This window comes from Scyliorhinus torazame, chromosome 17 (assembly GCF_047496885.1).
Source record: "Scyliorhinus torazame isolate Kashiwa2021f chromosome 17, sScyTor2.1, whole genome shotgun sequence".
Taxonomy (NCBI): Eukaryota; Metazoa; Chordata; class Chondrichthyes; order Carcharhiniformes; family Scyliorhinidae; genus Scyliorhinus; species Scyliorhinus torazame.
The window spans coordinates 60,534,921-60,552,264 of NC_092723.1; the positions used below are offsets into that span (position 1 = coordinate 60,534,921).

General features: G+C 45.7%; 1 protein-coding gene across 6 annotated transcripts in view; it reads right to left on the minus strand.

The window, feature by feature from the left end:
* Positions 1-17,344, minus strand: part of LOC140393897 (ankyrin repeat and SAM domain-containing protein 1A-like) — a 642,533-nt gene that overhangs the window by 436,179 nt on the left and 189,010 nt on the right. For all 6 annotated transcript variants that reach the window (XM_072480500.1, XM_072480502.1, XM_072480497.1 and 3 more), the window contains one exon: positions 15,972-16,129. In XM_072480500.1, the coding sequence (XP_072336601.1) occupies positions 15,972-16,129 (158 nt within the window). The remainder of the gene's footprint in view (positions 1-15,971; positions 16,130-17,344) is intronic.

The window sequence follows — 17,344 nt, forward strand, 5'->3', positions numbered from 1 at the left end:
CGGGCTGCCACAGAGTACACAACGAAGCGCAGTTTTCTTTCCCAGGACGATAGTTTTTTAAAAAAGAGCAATATTATTTTAGAAGCAGAGCAGTCTTCTCTGAAGACAAAACGCTGACACAGCCCAGTTGAAGCAGCTATTTGAAGATATTCAGGCAGAGTCTGCAGGGGTTATAACCGGAGCCAAGAATCTGTTATGTAAAGGGTTACTTTGTGCCATGCTAGTACAAGCTGGACTGAGAGCTGTATGTTTCTTTTCTTGTGTTTAATGCGAAATTGAGTGATAAATTAAGGGGTAATTGTAAGCTGTTATTTTCGGGTGTGAAGTTAAAGAGTTTAATATTGCATTCATGATAAAGTTTTGTTTTAAAACACCAAAGACCTATTTTTTCATGCAATCACTCCTGGAACGAATCATTCTCTCCGTAGTCCAACAAAATAAACTAGAATATTGCGGTCCAGTATCCTAGCCACTGTTGGGATCTGGTCTGGGATCATAATACTGCAGGTGTAAGGCTCATTCCCAATAAATTACCTTCTGTCAAGTTGTTCGGCAATTTTCATTTTGGAAATAGAGTGGGGGATAGAGCAAATTAAAATACTTATACACATAGTTTTGATCATTTGTACTACCTTAACTAACTGAAGAAGGAAAATGTTTAACACAAAAAAAGAAGGTTGTAAGAGTCCTGTTTATTTCCTTTGTTCACATTTATTTTTAGATCATTATATTTGGTCCGTCATCCCAAAATCAGAATGTGCCTTTAAGCAGAGAACTTAAGCAGAAACAGCCTGATTGTCAGGACATTGTGTTCCTCGGGTTTTATATTGTGGCAAGGAGTCACAGACTCATCGGTGCTAAGTGAATCTTCGGAACCATCTTTGGAGGAAGTCAGTTTGATCGGTTGGCTGGCAACCTGTGATTTGGCTAGTGTCATAGGAGTACCTTTAAGAAATGGGTGTTCAAAAATGGGTGTGTATATAAATATCTGTAGTGAGAGTACCTTTAAGAAATGGGTGTTTACTACTGCAGTGATGGCAGAATGTGGGTGGAGCTGGGCTGTCTGTCAGCTTTTTACTTTCGTTTTAGGCTGTTTGCTGCAGGGTGTGTTTTCGTTTTGTTTTCAGTGTTGGAGCTGAAGCCAGACAGAGCAGGTGTACTGTTGATCTCTCTGCCATGAAAAGACTATCTCTTGATCATTTGGTGAATTCAGAATTAAAAATGTTTTCAGTAGTGAATGTAAACCTGATGTGCTTCTGTTAAAAGGTGTTTCTTCCGTCTTCTGGATGTTATTTGGGAAGTTATTAAGGATTACTTAGGGGGTTGTATTTGAATTGATAGTTGCTAAGATGTTCACTATGTTTTAAAAAGGTTAACTTGAGTTCATAGAATAAACATTGTTTTGCTTTAGAAAATACTTTTCCCATTTCTGCTGTACCACACCTGTAGAGTGGGCCGTGTGCTCCCCATACCACAATCTATTAAAAGTTGTGGGTCACGTGAACTCCATGATACACTTTGAGGTACTCTAAACCCTGGCCCATAACAAATTGGGGGATCGAGGGGGATAAAAGTCTATCTATTGGATTGGCTTAGTGAACTTAAAGACAGTGAGGGGTGAGCATATTGTGGTTGCTTATCAGGTGTGGTATTCTAGTTTAAGTGGGGAGTGTGTTGCAGGCAATGCTCTTTCAGAGGCTCTGAAGTTTTTGGGGGTGGAGACGGTCGCACGCAGTACCTTACGGACAGAGACTAAAAGCAGACTAAGATTTGGCAACAACAGTGCAGTTAACATTACCTGACAAAATGCAAAAATATGAGGTAATTATGGCGGTGGCTAAGCATTTAAAGTTGCCTGTGATACCGTTTGATTCATTAGAAATGGCAAAAATTCAGATGCAAATTAAACAAATGGAACATGAGAAAGAATTAAAGCAACTTGAATACGAAAAAGAGGAAAAAGAAAGAGAAAGAGCGGATAAAGAAAGAGAAAGAGATAGAGAAGAAAAAGAAAGAGAGCGAGAGGAAGAAAAGGGGAGAAAAGAAAGGAGAAAAGAAAGAATAGCCCCAGCAGAACAAAAAGAAAGAGAAAGGGAGATACAGATAAGGGGAAAAAAAATAAAGAGAGAGAGTTTGAACTTCAGAAAATGGTCATGAAACATGAGAGTCAGAAAAATTGGCAGACGTAAAGGGAAACGTACAGTTGGATGATAGTGTTGAGAATAGTGAGAAAGAGCGTCAAAGTCGAAGGCTTGGTGGGAATCTATTTAAATATGGCCAAGCATTGCCAAGGTTTGATGAGAAGGAGGAAGAAGCCTTTTTCATTTCATTTGAGAAGGTGGCTAAACAAATGAATTGGCCACAGGACATGTGGGTATTACTGATTTTTTGCCCAGGAATACAGTTTATCTTGGGTAATGATATAGCTGGATCGCAGGTGGGAATGATGCCTACTGTGGTTGATAAGCTGATAGGGAGGGCTAGTGAAGTCTTTGCATCACTACCCGAGGAGGTATCTGGGACGTATGAGGAGGTGAAAAAATCCATCTTAGGTGCAAATGAACTAGTGCCTGAAGCCTACAGACAGAGGTTTAGAAATTTAAGGAAATAATTTGGTCCAACATACACATGGAGTTTGAAAGGACCAAACAGAGTAATTTTGATAGGTGGATAAGGGCTTTGAAAATAGACCAAACGTATGCCGCTCTCAGAGAAATTATACTTTTGGAGGAGTTTAAAAGCTCAATTCCTGATGTAGTAAGAACGCATGTAGAAGAGCAGAGGGTTAAAACTGCGAGATTAGCAGCAGAAATGGCAGATGATTATGAATTAGTTCATAAATCAAAGCTTGGTTTCCGACATCAATTTCAGTCTGTGAGGGATAGAAACTGGGGACATGAGAAATACTCAAGTGGTAGAGGCAAAGATGAACTGACAGGAGATTATAAGGAGAGTGTACCTCAGATTAAAAAAGAAATCCAGGAGGGTGGAAAAGAAATGAAAAGTTTCAAATGTTTTCACTGTAATAAACTAGGCCATGTAAAGTCACAGTGGTGGTGGTTGAAGAAAAGCACTGGGAAGGCGGACGTGGTAAAACAGGATAAGACAGTGGGATTTGTTAAAGTGGTAAAGGAAAGCCCAAGTGAAGCGAAGGAGGTGCAAAAGATTGTATAGCGTGATCAAGAGGTGATTGATCAGAAGGTGCCAGATCTCTTTAAAGAATTTACTTGTGTGGGTAAAGTTTACTCATGTGTATCAGGAGGAGCAGGTAAAGAAGTCACAATTTTAAGAGATACGGGAGCTAGTCAATCTTTAATGGTAGAAAACGTGGTTTTATGTGGAATTCAGGGTGAGAGGAGTAGTGTTCCATTATATAAGGTAAAGTTGGAAAGTTCAGTGAAGAGTTGTGAAGTGGTAGTAGGAGTAATAGAGAAAGTACCTTGTCCAGAAATACAGTTTATCTTGGGTAATGATATAGCTGGATCACAGGTGGGAGTGATGCCTACTGTGGTTGATCAGCCAGTGGAAAATCAGACAACTGAAGTGTTGAAGGACGAATATCCTGGGATTTTTCCGGATTGTGGACTAACAAGGTCGCAAAGGCACAGGTTCAAACAAGAGGAGAAATCAAAGAGTGAAGATGAGGTTGAAATACAATTGTCAGAAATGATTTTTGATCAGATGGTTGAAAAAGAAAAAGAACAAGTGGAGGGTGAGGCGGATATTTTTAGTTCAGGAAAATTAGCGGAGTTACAGCAGAAAGATGTAGAAATAAAACGGACATATCAGAAAGCATATACGGAAGAGGAATCTGAGAGTATACCAGAGTGCTATTAATGTAAAAGTGATGTCTTGATGAGAAAATGGAGACCGTTACATATGCAGGCGGATGAAAAGTGGGCTGAAGTTCATCAAGTAGTATTGCCAGTAGGGTATAGAAAGGAGGTGTTGCGAGTTCCACATGAGGTACCAGTGGGAGGTCATTTGGGAACAAGGAAAACTTAAGCTAAAATACAAAAACAATTTCATTGGCCTGGACTACATAAAGATGTCGTCAAAATTTTGTCAATCATGTCACACATGTCAAATGATAGGGAAACCTCAATCAGTGATAAAACCAACGCTCTTAATACCCATTCCAGCATTTGAGGAGCCTTTTACAAGGGTCCTAATTAATTGCGTAGGTCAGCTTCCTAAAACAAAAAGTGCGAATCAGTATCTTTTGACTGTAATGGATGTGTCTACTAGGTTTCCAGAGGCCATTCCAGTACGTAATATTACAGCTAAAATGATTGTGGAGGAGTTACTTCAATTCTTTACTAGATATGGACTACCCACAGAAATACAATTGGATCAAGGATCAAATTTTACCTCAAGGTTATTCAAAGAAGTTGTGGATAGCTTAGGAATAAAACAACTTAAATGAACTGCGTACCATCCAGAATTGCAGGGAGCGTTAGAAAGGTGGCATCAGACATTAAAGACAATGTTGAGAGCTTATTGTCACGATTATCCAGAGGATTGGGATAAAGGAATTCCATTCGTACTGTTTGCAATTAGGGATGCACCTAATGAATCAACCAAATTTAGTCCTTTTGAACTAATTTTTGGTCATGATGTAAGAGGACCACTTAAATTAAGGAAAAATTGGTGAGTGAGAAATCGGAAATTACATTATTGGATTACGTGTCAAATTTAGGGATCTGGTTTGATAGAGCTGGTGAATTGGCTCGACAACATTTAAAGGTTGCACAAAATGTGATGAAACGGGTAGCGGACAAGATATCCAAAGTTCGTAGTTTTGCCAGTGGAGATAAAAGTTTTAGTGTTGTTACCAGTGGTAGGTGAGCCTTTAAAAGCTAGGTTTTCTGGACCTTATCAGATTGAAAGGAAATTAAGTGAGGTGAATTATGTGGTAAGAACGCCAGATAGAAGGGAAACTCACCGAGTATGTCATGTGAATATGCTTAAAAGGTACTTTGAAAGGGAAGGAGAGAAAAAGGAGGAGGTTTTAACGATTCTAACTCAAAGTGATGAACTAAATCCAGATGACTGTGAACTTGACATACCTCAAATTAAATTGGAAAATGAGGATGTTCTTAAAAATTGGGATAAAGTGTTGAGTTACCTTCCAGAGGAAAAACGAACTGACCTGAAAGAGTTATTGATATCACATGGGCAAGTTTGTGGAGATACATTGGGAAGTACTAAAATGGCTATACATCATGTAGATGAGGGAAATGCTGTTCCAATCAAACAACATTCATGCAGACTTAATCCTTTAAAATTGGCACAGGTGAACAAAGAGATTGAGGATATGCTTAAAAATGGTATAATTGAAGTGGATTCCAGCCAATGGAGCTCACCCATAGTGATGGTACCAAAAATAGACGGTACCCAACGGTTGTGTGTGAACTCTAGAAAGGTTAATGCAGTTACAAGAACGGACTCTTATCCTATCCCACGTTTGGAGAATTGCATTGAGAAAGTGGGACAATCAGCTTTTATTTCCAAACTGGATTTACATAAAGATTACTGGCCAGTAACTTCATCCGAAAGGGCGAAGGAGATTTCAGCTTTTGTGACTCCAGATGGTATATACCAATTCAAAGGTATGCCATTTGGCATGAAAAATGTCCCAGTCACATTTCAACGGTTAACTAACAAAGTCGTTTCAGGATTACCCAATTGTGCGGTATACATCGACGATGTGGTAATTTTCTGCCAGACATGGAAAGAACATTAAAAACATCTGATGGGGGACTTCCTGTAGCGGCCATGACCTGCTAGGTCACGCGAACGGCAGCTCCCGCCGGGATCGGTGTTTCGGGCCACTAAAAGGAGTGGCGGCGGCAGTTAACAGGAGGGACCGGCGTGGGAACAGACGTGGGAGAGCCCCCCCCCCCCCCCGGCTGGTGGATGGTAAGGATCAGGAGCGGAGCCGGCAGACGCACGACCCCGGGGAAGAAGGTCGAGAAGGCCCGGGAGGACAAAACGGCGGCCGGAGAGGATCGGGAGGTGTGGGCCCAGTGGGCCAGAGAATAGCTCCTGCAAAACTGCTTCACGGAGCAGAAAACGGAGAGGCTGGCCTCCATGGAGAGAATTGTGGTGACCAGAAGGCACAGGAGAAGGAGATCAAGGAGGTGAGGAGGAAGGTGGCGGAAAACGAGGACGAGGTCCTGGGCCTGGCGGTGAAAGTGGAGGCGCATGAGGCGCTCCATAAGAGATGGCAGGAGAGGCATGATGACCTTGAGTGCAGGTCTCGGAGCCACAATCTGCGTATCCTGGGCCTTCCTGAAGGAGCGGAGGGGGCGGACGCGAGCAAGTACGTGGCCACAATGTTGGGGACGCTGATGGGCGCGGGCGCCTTCCCGCGGTCCTTGGAACTCGATGGGGCGCACAGGGTTCTCGCCAGAAAGCAGAGGGTAAACGAGCCACCGAGGGCGATGGTGATACGGTTTCAGCGCTTGGCAGAACAGGAGCGAGTCCTGCGGTGGGCGAAGAAAGAGTGGAGCAGTAAGTTGGAGAATGGCAAGATCCGAATTTACCAAGACCTGGGAGCTGAGCTGGCAAGGCGGCTTGCAGGTTTTAACCGGGCGAAGGCGGTCCTCCACAGTAAAGGGGTAGCGTTTGGGCTCCTGTACCCGGCGAGACTGTGGGTAACATACCAGGACAGGCACCACTATTTTGATACCCCAGACGAGGTGTGGTCGTTCATCAGGCAGGAGGAGCTGGACCTGAACTAAGGGACTGCTGTATGCGGGTGAAATATGCGGGTGGGGAGGGGCCGAGGGGAGAACGGTGGGTAAAGCATACGTTTATGGGCATGTCTGCCCGAGTTTGGTTGGGGGTTCTGTTGTTTGTTTTGCTTGTTGTCCAGGTGTTTTGTTTTCCAGGTGTGCGGTGCTAGGGGATGGGAAACACCCGGGACGGGCTGTCCGGCGCACAGGGAGGTCCCAGATGGAGCTTGCCCCTCTACCCTGCAGGGGAGGGGGTTAGGGTGGCCCGAAGGAGGCAACTAGTTAAGGGTTGGTATATAGAGGTGGGAGCGGCCGGGGTCAGCATGGGTGAGCTGACTCACGGAAGCACAATGGGGGGGGAAACCAGAGCTAAGCGGATGCTTGGCAGGGGAGGGGGTGGGGGGGGAGGGGTGCTGCTTTGCTGACTGAAGGGGAGCCAGGTGAGGGGTATGGATGGAGAGTCGGGCGAGGGGGCCGCCGGGGGGAGAGCTGGAGGAGGGAGGCGGGGGCACGCTGTTGGCCGAAAAAGGGAGATGGCTAGTCGGCGGGATGGGGGGGGGTGGTTACCCCCCCTCCCCCAGACCAAGCTGATCACGTGGAACGTGAGGGGGCTGAATGGGCCGGTCAAGCGGTCTCACGTGTTCTCGCATCTAAAGGGGTTGAAGGCGAACGTGGCCATGTTGCAAGAGACGCACTTAAAGCTCGCGGACCAGACGAGGTTGAGGAAAGGGTGGGTGGGACAGGTGTTTCACTCGGGGTTAGACTCAAAGACCAGAGGAGTGGCTATTTTGGTCAGTAAACGAGTGGCATTTGAGGCGGGGAGCATTGTGGCGGATAAGGGGGGCAGCTACATAATGGTGAGTGGCAAGCTGCAGGGGGCCCGGGTGGTGTTAGTGAATGTATATGCCCCGAACTGGGACGATGCGGACTTTATGAGGCGCGTGTTGGGTAGGATTCCGGACTTGGAGATAAGTCACCTGATTATGGGAGGGGACTTTAATACAGTCTTAGATCCGAGCTTGGATCGTTCCAAGTCCAGAACGGGAAAGAGGCCGGCGGCGGCCAGGGCCTTGTGGGAGTTCATGGGCCAGATGGGGGGAGTGGACCCCTTGAGGCTTACGCGGCCAAGAACGAAGGAGTTTTCCTTTTTCTCCCATGTCCATAGAGTCTATTCGCGAATAGACGTCTTTGTGTTGATTAGGGCGTTAATCCCGAGGGGGTAGAATACTCGGCCATTGCAGTATCGGGCCATGCCCCGCACTGGGTGGACCTGCGACTGGGGGCGGAACGGGGTCAGCACCCTCTCTGGCGACTGGATGTGGGGCTGCTGGCAGACGGATAAGGAGAAGTATTGAGAATTATGTGGGAGCGAATGACCCAGGAGAGGTGATGGTGGCAGTGGTTTGGGAGGCTCTGAAGGCGGTCATTAGGGGAGAGTTAATCTCCATTAGGTCCCATAGAGAGGAGAGGACGGAGAGGGAGAGACTGGTTGGAGAGATACTCAGGGTAGATAGGAGCTACGCGGAGGCCCCAGAGGAGGGGCTGTTGAACGAGCACCGGAAATTACAGGCGGAGTTTGACCTGCTGTCCACGGGGAAGGCGGAGGCGCAGCTGAGGAAAGCGAAGGGGGCAGTTTATGAGTATGGGGAGAAGACGAGTAGGATGCTGGCACACCAGCTGCGCAGAAGGGAGGCGGCCAGAGAGATTGGGGGGAGTGCGGGATAGGGAAAGCAACATGGAGCTGAGCCCAGAGAGGGTCAATTAAGTCTTCAGGGAGTTCTACAGAAGGTTATACAAGTCGGAACCCCCCGGGGAGGGGGAAGGGATGAGGCGGTTCATGGACCGGTTGAGGTTCCCATGAGGCAGAGCGGGTGCAGGGACTGGGGGCCCCGATTGGGTTGGAGGAGGTAGTCAGGGGGCTGGCAGGCATGCAGACGGGCAAGGCCCCGGGCCCGGACGGCTTTCCCATACAATTTTATAAGACGTTCTTGGAGCTGTTGAGCCCGCTCCTGATGAGAACCTTCAATGAGGCAAAGGAGAAAGGGATGCTCCCTCCGACAATGTCGCAGGCATTGATCTCACTTATCCTGAAGAAGGAGAAGGATCCGCTTCAGTGTGGGTCCTACAGGCTGATATCGCTACTGAACGTGGATGCCAAGCTGTTGGCAAAAATTCTGGCCACCAGATTAGAGGACCGTATCCCGGAAGTGATTGGGGAGGACCAGACGGGTTTTGTTAAGGGCAGGCAGCTGAACGCGAATGTGAGGAGGCTCCTGAATATTATCATGATGCCCCTGCGATGGACGCGGAGAAGGGCTTTGACAGGGTGGAGTGGGAGTATCTGTGGGAGGCGCTAGGCAGGTTTGGATTTGGGGAGGGATTTATAGGGTGCGTCAAGCTGCTGTATCAGGCCCCTGTAGCGAGTGTGTCCACAAACCGGCTACGGTCGGAATATTTCAGGCTGCATCGGGGGACGAGACAGGGGTATTCCCTGTCCCCGTTGCTGTTCGCCCTGGCAATCGAGCCGTTGGCCATTGCGGCTCAGGACTTCGGGGGATTGGAGGGGACTGGTGCGCGGAGGGGTGGAGCACCGGGTCTCCCTCTACGCAGATGACCTGTTGTTGTATATTTCGGACCCGTTAGAGGGGATGGGGAGGTCATGTGGATCCTGGGGGACTTCACGAGGTTCTCAGGGTATAAGTTGAACGTGGGTAAGAGTGAGCTGTTCGTGGTCCACGGTCGGGGCCAGGAGGAGAGACTGAGGGAATTCCCGCTCAGGATAGTGGAGAGGAGCTTTCGGTACTTGGGGATACAAGTGGCTAGGAACTGGGATGCCCTGCACAGGCTCAACTTAACCCGGCTAGTGGGGCAGATGGAGGGAGAGTTTAAAAAGGTGGGATATGCTCCCGCTTTCCTTGGCAGGACGGGTGCAGACTGTGAAGATGACGGTTTTCCCCAAGTTCTTCTTCGTGTTTCAGTGCCTCCCCATTTTCATCCCCAAGTCCTTTTTCAAGCGAGTGAATAGGATTGTTACGGGATTTGTGTGGGTGAATAAAACCCCGCGAGTCGAAAGGGTATTCTTGGAGCGTAACTTCTGCGGTTATTACTGGGCGGCCAATGTGGCCATGATCAGGAAATGGATGATGGAGGAGGGGGTGGCGTGAGAGGCGGCATAGTGTAGAGGCACCAGTCTAGGGGCACTTGTTACGGTTCCGCTGCCGTTCTCGCCGGTGCGATACACCACTAGTCCAGTGGTGACGGCGGCACTGAGGATCTGTGGGCTGTGGAGGAGACACAGAGGAGAGGAGGGGGCCTCGGTGTGGACCCCGATACGGAATAACCACAGATTTGCTCCGGGTAGGTTGGATGGGGGATACCAAGGCTGGTATAGTGCAGGTATTAGGAGGATGGGGGACCTGTTTATAGACAGGACTTCCCTAGCATGCAGGCGCTGGAGGAGAGGTTCGGCCTACCCCCGGGGAATGCGTTCAGGTACCTCCAGGTTCGTGACTTTCTTAGAAAACAGGTGGGGGCATTTCCGCTGCTGCCCCCGCGTAGGATCCAGGACAGGGTGGTGTCTGGCATCTGGGTAGGGGAGGGGAAGGTGTCGGACATATATCAGGAGCTGCAGGAGGTGGAGGAAGCCTCAGTGGAGAAGTTGAAGGGCAAGTGGGAGGAGGAGCTGGGTGAGGAGCTGGATGAGGGCCTGTGGGCCGACGCCCTGGGCAGGGTGAACTCCTCCTCATCATGTGCCAGGCTCAGTTTAATTCAGTTTAGGATGGTGCATCGGGCGCATATAACGGATCTTGCTAATGTGGAGGGACTCAAAACCCCCGGGTGTGGAGACCTGGGTTAGCGATATGGCGGGGTTCCTCAGCCTGGAGTGAATAAAGTTCGCCTTGAGAGGGTCCTTGATGGGGTTCTCCCAGCGGTTTCAGGAGGCGGGTTTGGTGATAAACCTAGCCAAAAGTGAATTTGGAAAAGCCCAAGTCACTTTTCTTGGCTATACAATCGGACCAGGTTGAATGGTCCCACGGGATGTGAAACCAAGTTATTAAGGAATTTCCGATACCCTCAAGACAAAGGGAAATAATGGGATTTCTTGGCATGAGTGGATTTGATCGAACATTTGTGCAAAATGTTTGTAGCGTGATTGCTCCACTGATGGACTTGCTGAAGAAACGCCAAATATTTCAGTGGACAGCGGACTTTCAACAGGCATTTGACTGACTGAAAGCTGTGATAACCAATGCTCCTGTGTTGGAGAATTACAAGGGACTCTGCGATCAGATTGAACTAAAGTATCTGACTTTAAAGAGAAATGCCAAGGCATAGAGAAATGGACGGATCGTGCAGAGACCTTCTTGTTCAAAGATACTGTCAATCAAGAAGGATTCCAGTTGGAGGAAGAAGAACAAAAATGGACTATATTATATCTGTTTGCGTGTTGTTTTTTTGAAACAAGAGTGTATTTACTGTGTGCATTTCTTAAAGGATGGTGAAAAGGTGAAAAATGAAACTATCTTGAAGTTGTTATGGGTGTTTACTACTGCAGAGATGTCAGAGTGTGGGTGGAGCTGGGCTGTCTGTCAACTTTTTACTTTCGTTTTAGGCTGTTTGCTGCAGGGTGTGTTTTCGTTTCGCTTTCAGTGTTGGAGCAGACGCCAGACAGAGCAGGTGTACTGTTCATCTCACTGCCATGAAAAGACTATCTCTTGATCATTTGGTGAATTCAGAATTAAAAATGTTTTCAGTAGTGAATTAAACCTGATGTGCTTCTGTTAAAAGGTGTTTCTTCTGTCTTCTGGATGTTGTTTGGGAAGTTATTAAGGATTACTTAGTGTTGTATTCTTTGGGGGTTGTATTTGAATTGATGGTTGCTAAGGTGTTCACTGTATGTTTTAAAAAGGTTGACTTGAGTTCATAGAATAAACATTGTTTTGCTTTAAAAAATACTTTTCCATTTCTGTTGTACCACACCTGTAGAGTGGGCCGTGTGCTCCCCATACAACAATCTATCAAAAGTTGTGGGTCAGGTGAACTCCATGATACACTTTAGGGTTCTCTAAATCCTGGCACATAACACTCGGGACAGCGATCCGCCTGACAACAGTCAGAGATTGGTTCCTGCATGATACTTTCGGAGAGAGCTTGGCAGAAGTGATTAGACCTTGGGAGGAGAAGGAACAGTCACCCTCTATCGCTGAAGTAAAGAACTGCTTTATTGTTCTAAAACCAGTGAGTGATTCTCACATCTTTGCTGTAAACTTGAAATGAGCCTGAATCTACAGACAAAATAGACAACCATGCCAGAGAAAACCATCTCAAGCCTAGAAGAAAGTATCACCAAAACGAAAGGTGAACCTCAGGAAGACACGAACTAGATGCAATCCCAGTTCATCAAAGATCCATATCAAACAAATTCCTGGAGTAGAGGTTTCCGGACCATCGAGTCTACACTGACCCTCTGAAAGAACACCCTACCTCGGCCCATTCCACCGTCCGATCCCTGTAACCTCATAACCCCATCTAACCTTTGGACACTTAGGGACAATTTAGAATAGCCAATCCACCTAACCTGTACATCTTTGGGCTGTGGCAGGAAACTGGAGAACTCGAAGGAAACTGATGCAGACATGGGGAGAATGTGCAAACGCAATACATACAGTCATCTAAGGTTGGAATTGAATCCGGGTGCTAACAACTGTGCCACCATGCCGCCTAAATCCTTTTACTTTTATTAATAATTTATTTACCTCCCAAACACCCTTTCCCCTCTGTGTTGTTTATCTGAGTGTGCGTGTGTGTGTGTGTGTGTGTGTATACATATAAATATATTATATATAGAATGAATGAGAATGGAGGTAATTAGACAGGTGGTGGGGGAGCAGGATGGGAAAGGGGTACTGGATAGTCAGTTACATTTTTCTGTCAGTTCAATTAAACACTGTTCATATAAAAGGTTGCTTATATTAAAGTTACAAACCTGGTGTTTATTGGGTTCATAGATACATAGAAGATGGGAGCAGGAGGAGGCCTTTTGGCCCTTCGAGCCTGCTCCGCCATTCATCACGATCATGGCTGATCATCCAACTCAAAAGCCTAATCCCGCTTTCTTCCTATAGCCTTTGATCCCATTCTCCCCAAGTGCCATATCCAGCCACCTATTGAATATATTCAAAGTTTTAGCATCAACTACGTCCTGTGGTAATGAATTCCACAGGTTCACCACTCTTTGTTTGAAGAAATGTCTCCTTATCTCGGTCTGAAATGTTTTACCCCAAATCCTCAGGCTGTGACCCCTGGTTCTGGACACACCCATCATTGGTAACATCTTCCCTGCATCTACCCTGTTAGAATTTTAAGTCTCTATGAGATCCCCCCTCATTCTTCTGAACTCCAGCGAAAACAATCCCAACCTGGTCAATCTCTCCTCATATGACAGTCCCACCATCCCTGGAATCAGTCTGGTAAACCTTCGATGCACTCCCTCGAGAGCAAGAACATCCTTCCTCAGAGAAGGGAGACCAAAACTGCACACAATACTCCAGGTGTGGCCTCACCAATGCCCTGTACAATTGCAGCAACACATCCCTGCTTCTACCTCGAAACCTCTTGCAATGAAGGCCAACATACCATTAGCTTTCTTTACCGCCTGCTGCACCTGCATGCTTACCTCCAGCGAATGGTGCACAAGGACATCCAGGTCCCGCTGCACACTCCCCTCTCCCAATTTACAACCATTCAGGTAGTAATCTGCATTCCTGTTTTTGCTTCCAAAATGAATAACCTCACACTTATCCAAATTATACTGCATCAGCCATTCGTTTGCCCACTCGCCCAACCAGTCCAGATCTTGCTGTAGGATCCCTGCATCCTTGTCACAATTCACCTTCCCACCTAATTTGGTATCATCTGCAAACTTTGAGATGTTACATTTTGTTCCCTCATCCAATCATTAATTTATATTGTGAATAGCTGGGGTCCCAGCACCGATCCGTGTGGTACCCCACTGGTTACTGCCTGCCAATTTGAAAAGGACCCATTAAGCCCTACTCTTTGTTTCCTCTCTGCCAACGAGTTTTTTATCCACCTCAATACATTTCCCCCAATCCCATGCGCTTTTAATTTTGCACAATAATCTCTTATGCGAGACTTTGTCAAACGCCTTCTGAAAGTCCAAATATACCACATTGACTGGCTCCCCCATGTCGACTGTACTGGTTACCTCTTCAAAGAATTCCAACAGATTTGTCAAGCTTGATTTTCCCTTCATAAATCCATGCTGACTCGGACTGATCCTGCCACTGCTTTCTAAATGTTCCGCTATAAAGACCTTGATAATGGTTTCAAGCATTTTCCCCACTACCGATGTTAGGCTAATTGGTCTATAAATCCCTGCTTTCTCTCTACCTCCCTTTTTAAATATCGGAGTGATGTGAGCTACCCTCCGATCTGCAGGGACAGTTCCAGAGTCTACAGAATCTCGGAAGATAACTACCAAGGCGGGCCCCTGAAATGCCATGGTGCTCGGGTGGCACTGCAAAGCCAGCAGGAACACTGTACTCAGGTGCCAGGATGGCACTGCCAAGGGTCAAGACCTGTGGGTATGAAGGGTGGTAGGGGGCACAGAGCATGTAAGTATCGGCCTCTGGGAAGTTGGGGGGTGAAGGGTGGGGGTCCTGAAAGCGGGAGCCTGTAAGCAGGTGTGGTGGGGTCTGGAGAGGGCCACCAGGGACCCCGTAACAAGATGTCCTCACTTAGGGGGGGGTGCGGGGTGCTACCCATGTGTGGGGGATGCCATTGCCTGTGGGTGGGGTGTGTGGGGAACCCACAAACTCACTTTAGACATCAGTGCACCTTTCAAAATGGTAGTCCGGTCTCTGAGTGCAGCTCCCCAGTTATGAAGAAAGTTCTAAGTGTGGGCTAAACCAGTCGAACTCCCCAAGCCCCCAAAAAGTGACTGTTAGATAGCGGTGGGGACAGGGCGGCAGGGTGGCTCAGTGGTTCGATCCTGGCCCCGGGTCACTGTCCATGTGGAGTTTGCACATTCTCCCAGTGTCTGCATGGGTCTCACCCCCACAACCAAAAGATGTGCAGCGTAGGTGAATTGACCACGCTAAATTGCCCCTTAATTGGAAAATAAAGCAATTGGGTACTATTTTTAAAAAGTCAGCAGAGACAGCGGGAAACTCTTAGCAAGACCCGCCACAAATAACACTGAGAAACCTTGCCGTTAGATCGCACCCAATGTTTCCATTTACGCTCGAGTGCAGCATGGACTGATTGAGACAAAAGGCCAGTTTCTGTGCCACATATCCTACATTATCCTATGTAGCCAATATTTGCAGGGGAGAACTGACACATTCAAGTTTAAACAATACTACTTCGAAGGAGCAACCAAACATTTCCAGTTTTCAAGCCAATGGAGAATAACCAGTACATGTTTCTAATAAACACTGGTGCAATATAGAGCTGGCATGTAAGTTCCTCAGGTTTGCTTTAGCAACTGCAGCAGTGCTTCAAATGTGTGACCTGGTTCGAAGCAACTGTCACAATTTAAATGTTTCCAATATTACTAAGACAACAGCAGACTTCATTATGTCAACCCCTCGGTAATGCTTAACTACTGCCATCACTATGACAACTGCTTAGGCTATTCTAAGACATTAACATGATAATCCTGTCCCACATCCTCTCTGCCAAAACAAAGTAAAAGAACGTTTGTTCAAAAAAATCAAAAGACAAATAGAGTTGGATGACTGAACATCGATAATACACAAACAATTCCTGTCTATTCATGCCAGAGCATTAAAATAGAAACTTTAGATTTGCATGAGATGAAGAACTTAAGGACGCACAATTTAACAGATGACATTTCACGATCAGCCACCAGTATATATGAAATAATCTAACTGCTATTGCAGTTTTGTTCCCAGTGATACGTTTCCAGTGATATGTGGAAAAGTACATTAAGTGACCAGCAACCCATGGTTATGCGAGCATTTCAAAGGATGCTAAAAATGTTTTTTAAAATATGCCTTCGGTTTCTGCCAGACACACACATCTTCATAACATTTTACATTATATGTCACAGATTTATGTTTTGATTCTTGAAAATTACCTATTTGACAGCCACAGAAGTACTAACTCCATACCTCCAGCTTAAACCAGTGAGATATTTATTTACCTGCAATACAATTTTAAATTGCTAGTTTCTTTAGTACTGACCTCTATTAATTCCTGGCTTGAACTTGTTTCTTTGTCAGACACTTTCAAATTTTCTATAGAGTGTGATGTTGCATTGTACAAGGCCTCATATGGACATTCCTCATCTGGCTGGCTTTCAAATTCTGTAATTAGCTTCGTTAATTCCATTTGTTCCTCACCTTTAAATTGGGGGACAGAATGGAAACAAGATGAGTTGCACACCCAGTCAGATTCACCTAGACAGACACAATCTGCTGCCAAAGAAGTGAAAGCTGAACACTCTAGCCACTGGAGACCATAGTGTTACACACTCAGTAAACAACTATTTGCTTTTCATCAACAGCTTGCATCAAGTGGATGAAGTGATACAAGAGATACTACTGCCTTATTCATTAAATGCAGAATAACTTGGTCTTACTTCATCTGAATATACATAGTTAATCATAACTAGGCTTATTTTAAGTTATTTTAATCATTTTAAGTATCATTAGTTTCAATTATAATAATATTTTATAGTTTTTCATTTACATTTCTAATGGAACAGGAAATATAATAAGTAATGGAACAGGAAAAAATATAAATGAAGATCAAGGAGTGCACATTCCTCATGTTCCACATTTAAAATAAGCAAGGTATCATGAACAGCATTTTGTTTTATTTATTTTTTAAAAAATTATGTTCTTAATGAAACAGACCAATTTTTCATACAACGAAAAGCTGATGACTGTACTTTTAAATATTTCCATCAAATTATGGACTTCAATTGAATTTAGCGTCATCACAATGAGTTCTATCTTCTTGGTGCCTCTGCTAAGATCAAAGTAAAACTTACCCCAGATACAATTGTTTTCTTTCCATTGACTTCATCGTTTCACAGACACATCTATCGGTTTTCAGAAATACTAAACACACATTTATTCTCACCAGCCGCCCCCAACAAAATTTCTTGCACAGATGCTTAAATATAAGTCCCTCTGCATTAGTAGCCCCTGATTCCTCATGCTAGGGCTCAGATTTCATGTGTAAACGTAAACAGTAAATGTCACCAGATCTTTTTGATTTTAGAGGGTTATATTTCAAATAAAAGAGGTCCTGTGGTCCTGTTGGGTAGCACCCCAACCTCTGTCAGAAGCTCTGGGTTCAAGACCCACCATAGGACTTGATGGCCAATGGAATTGTGGCCAAACAGGCCGATTATCAATCTGAAAGTCCTTCCAACACTTACCACTGGCAGGTGATAGGCGTGGAATAAATTCCTAGTCAATCATGTGATGGCAAGAAAGTTGGAGCCTCTACCATCAAAATGTAGCCTACAACATGCATGTAAACTGAAATCTAATTACTTCTGCCTGATCTTTAGTTCAGATAGGCTGAGGAAAATTTCTACTTTGCCA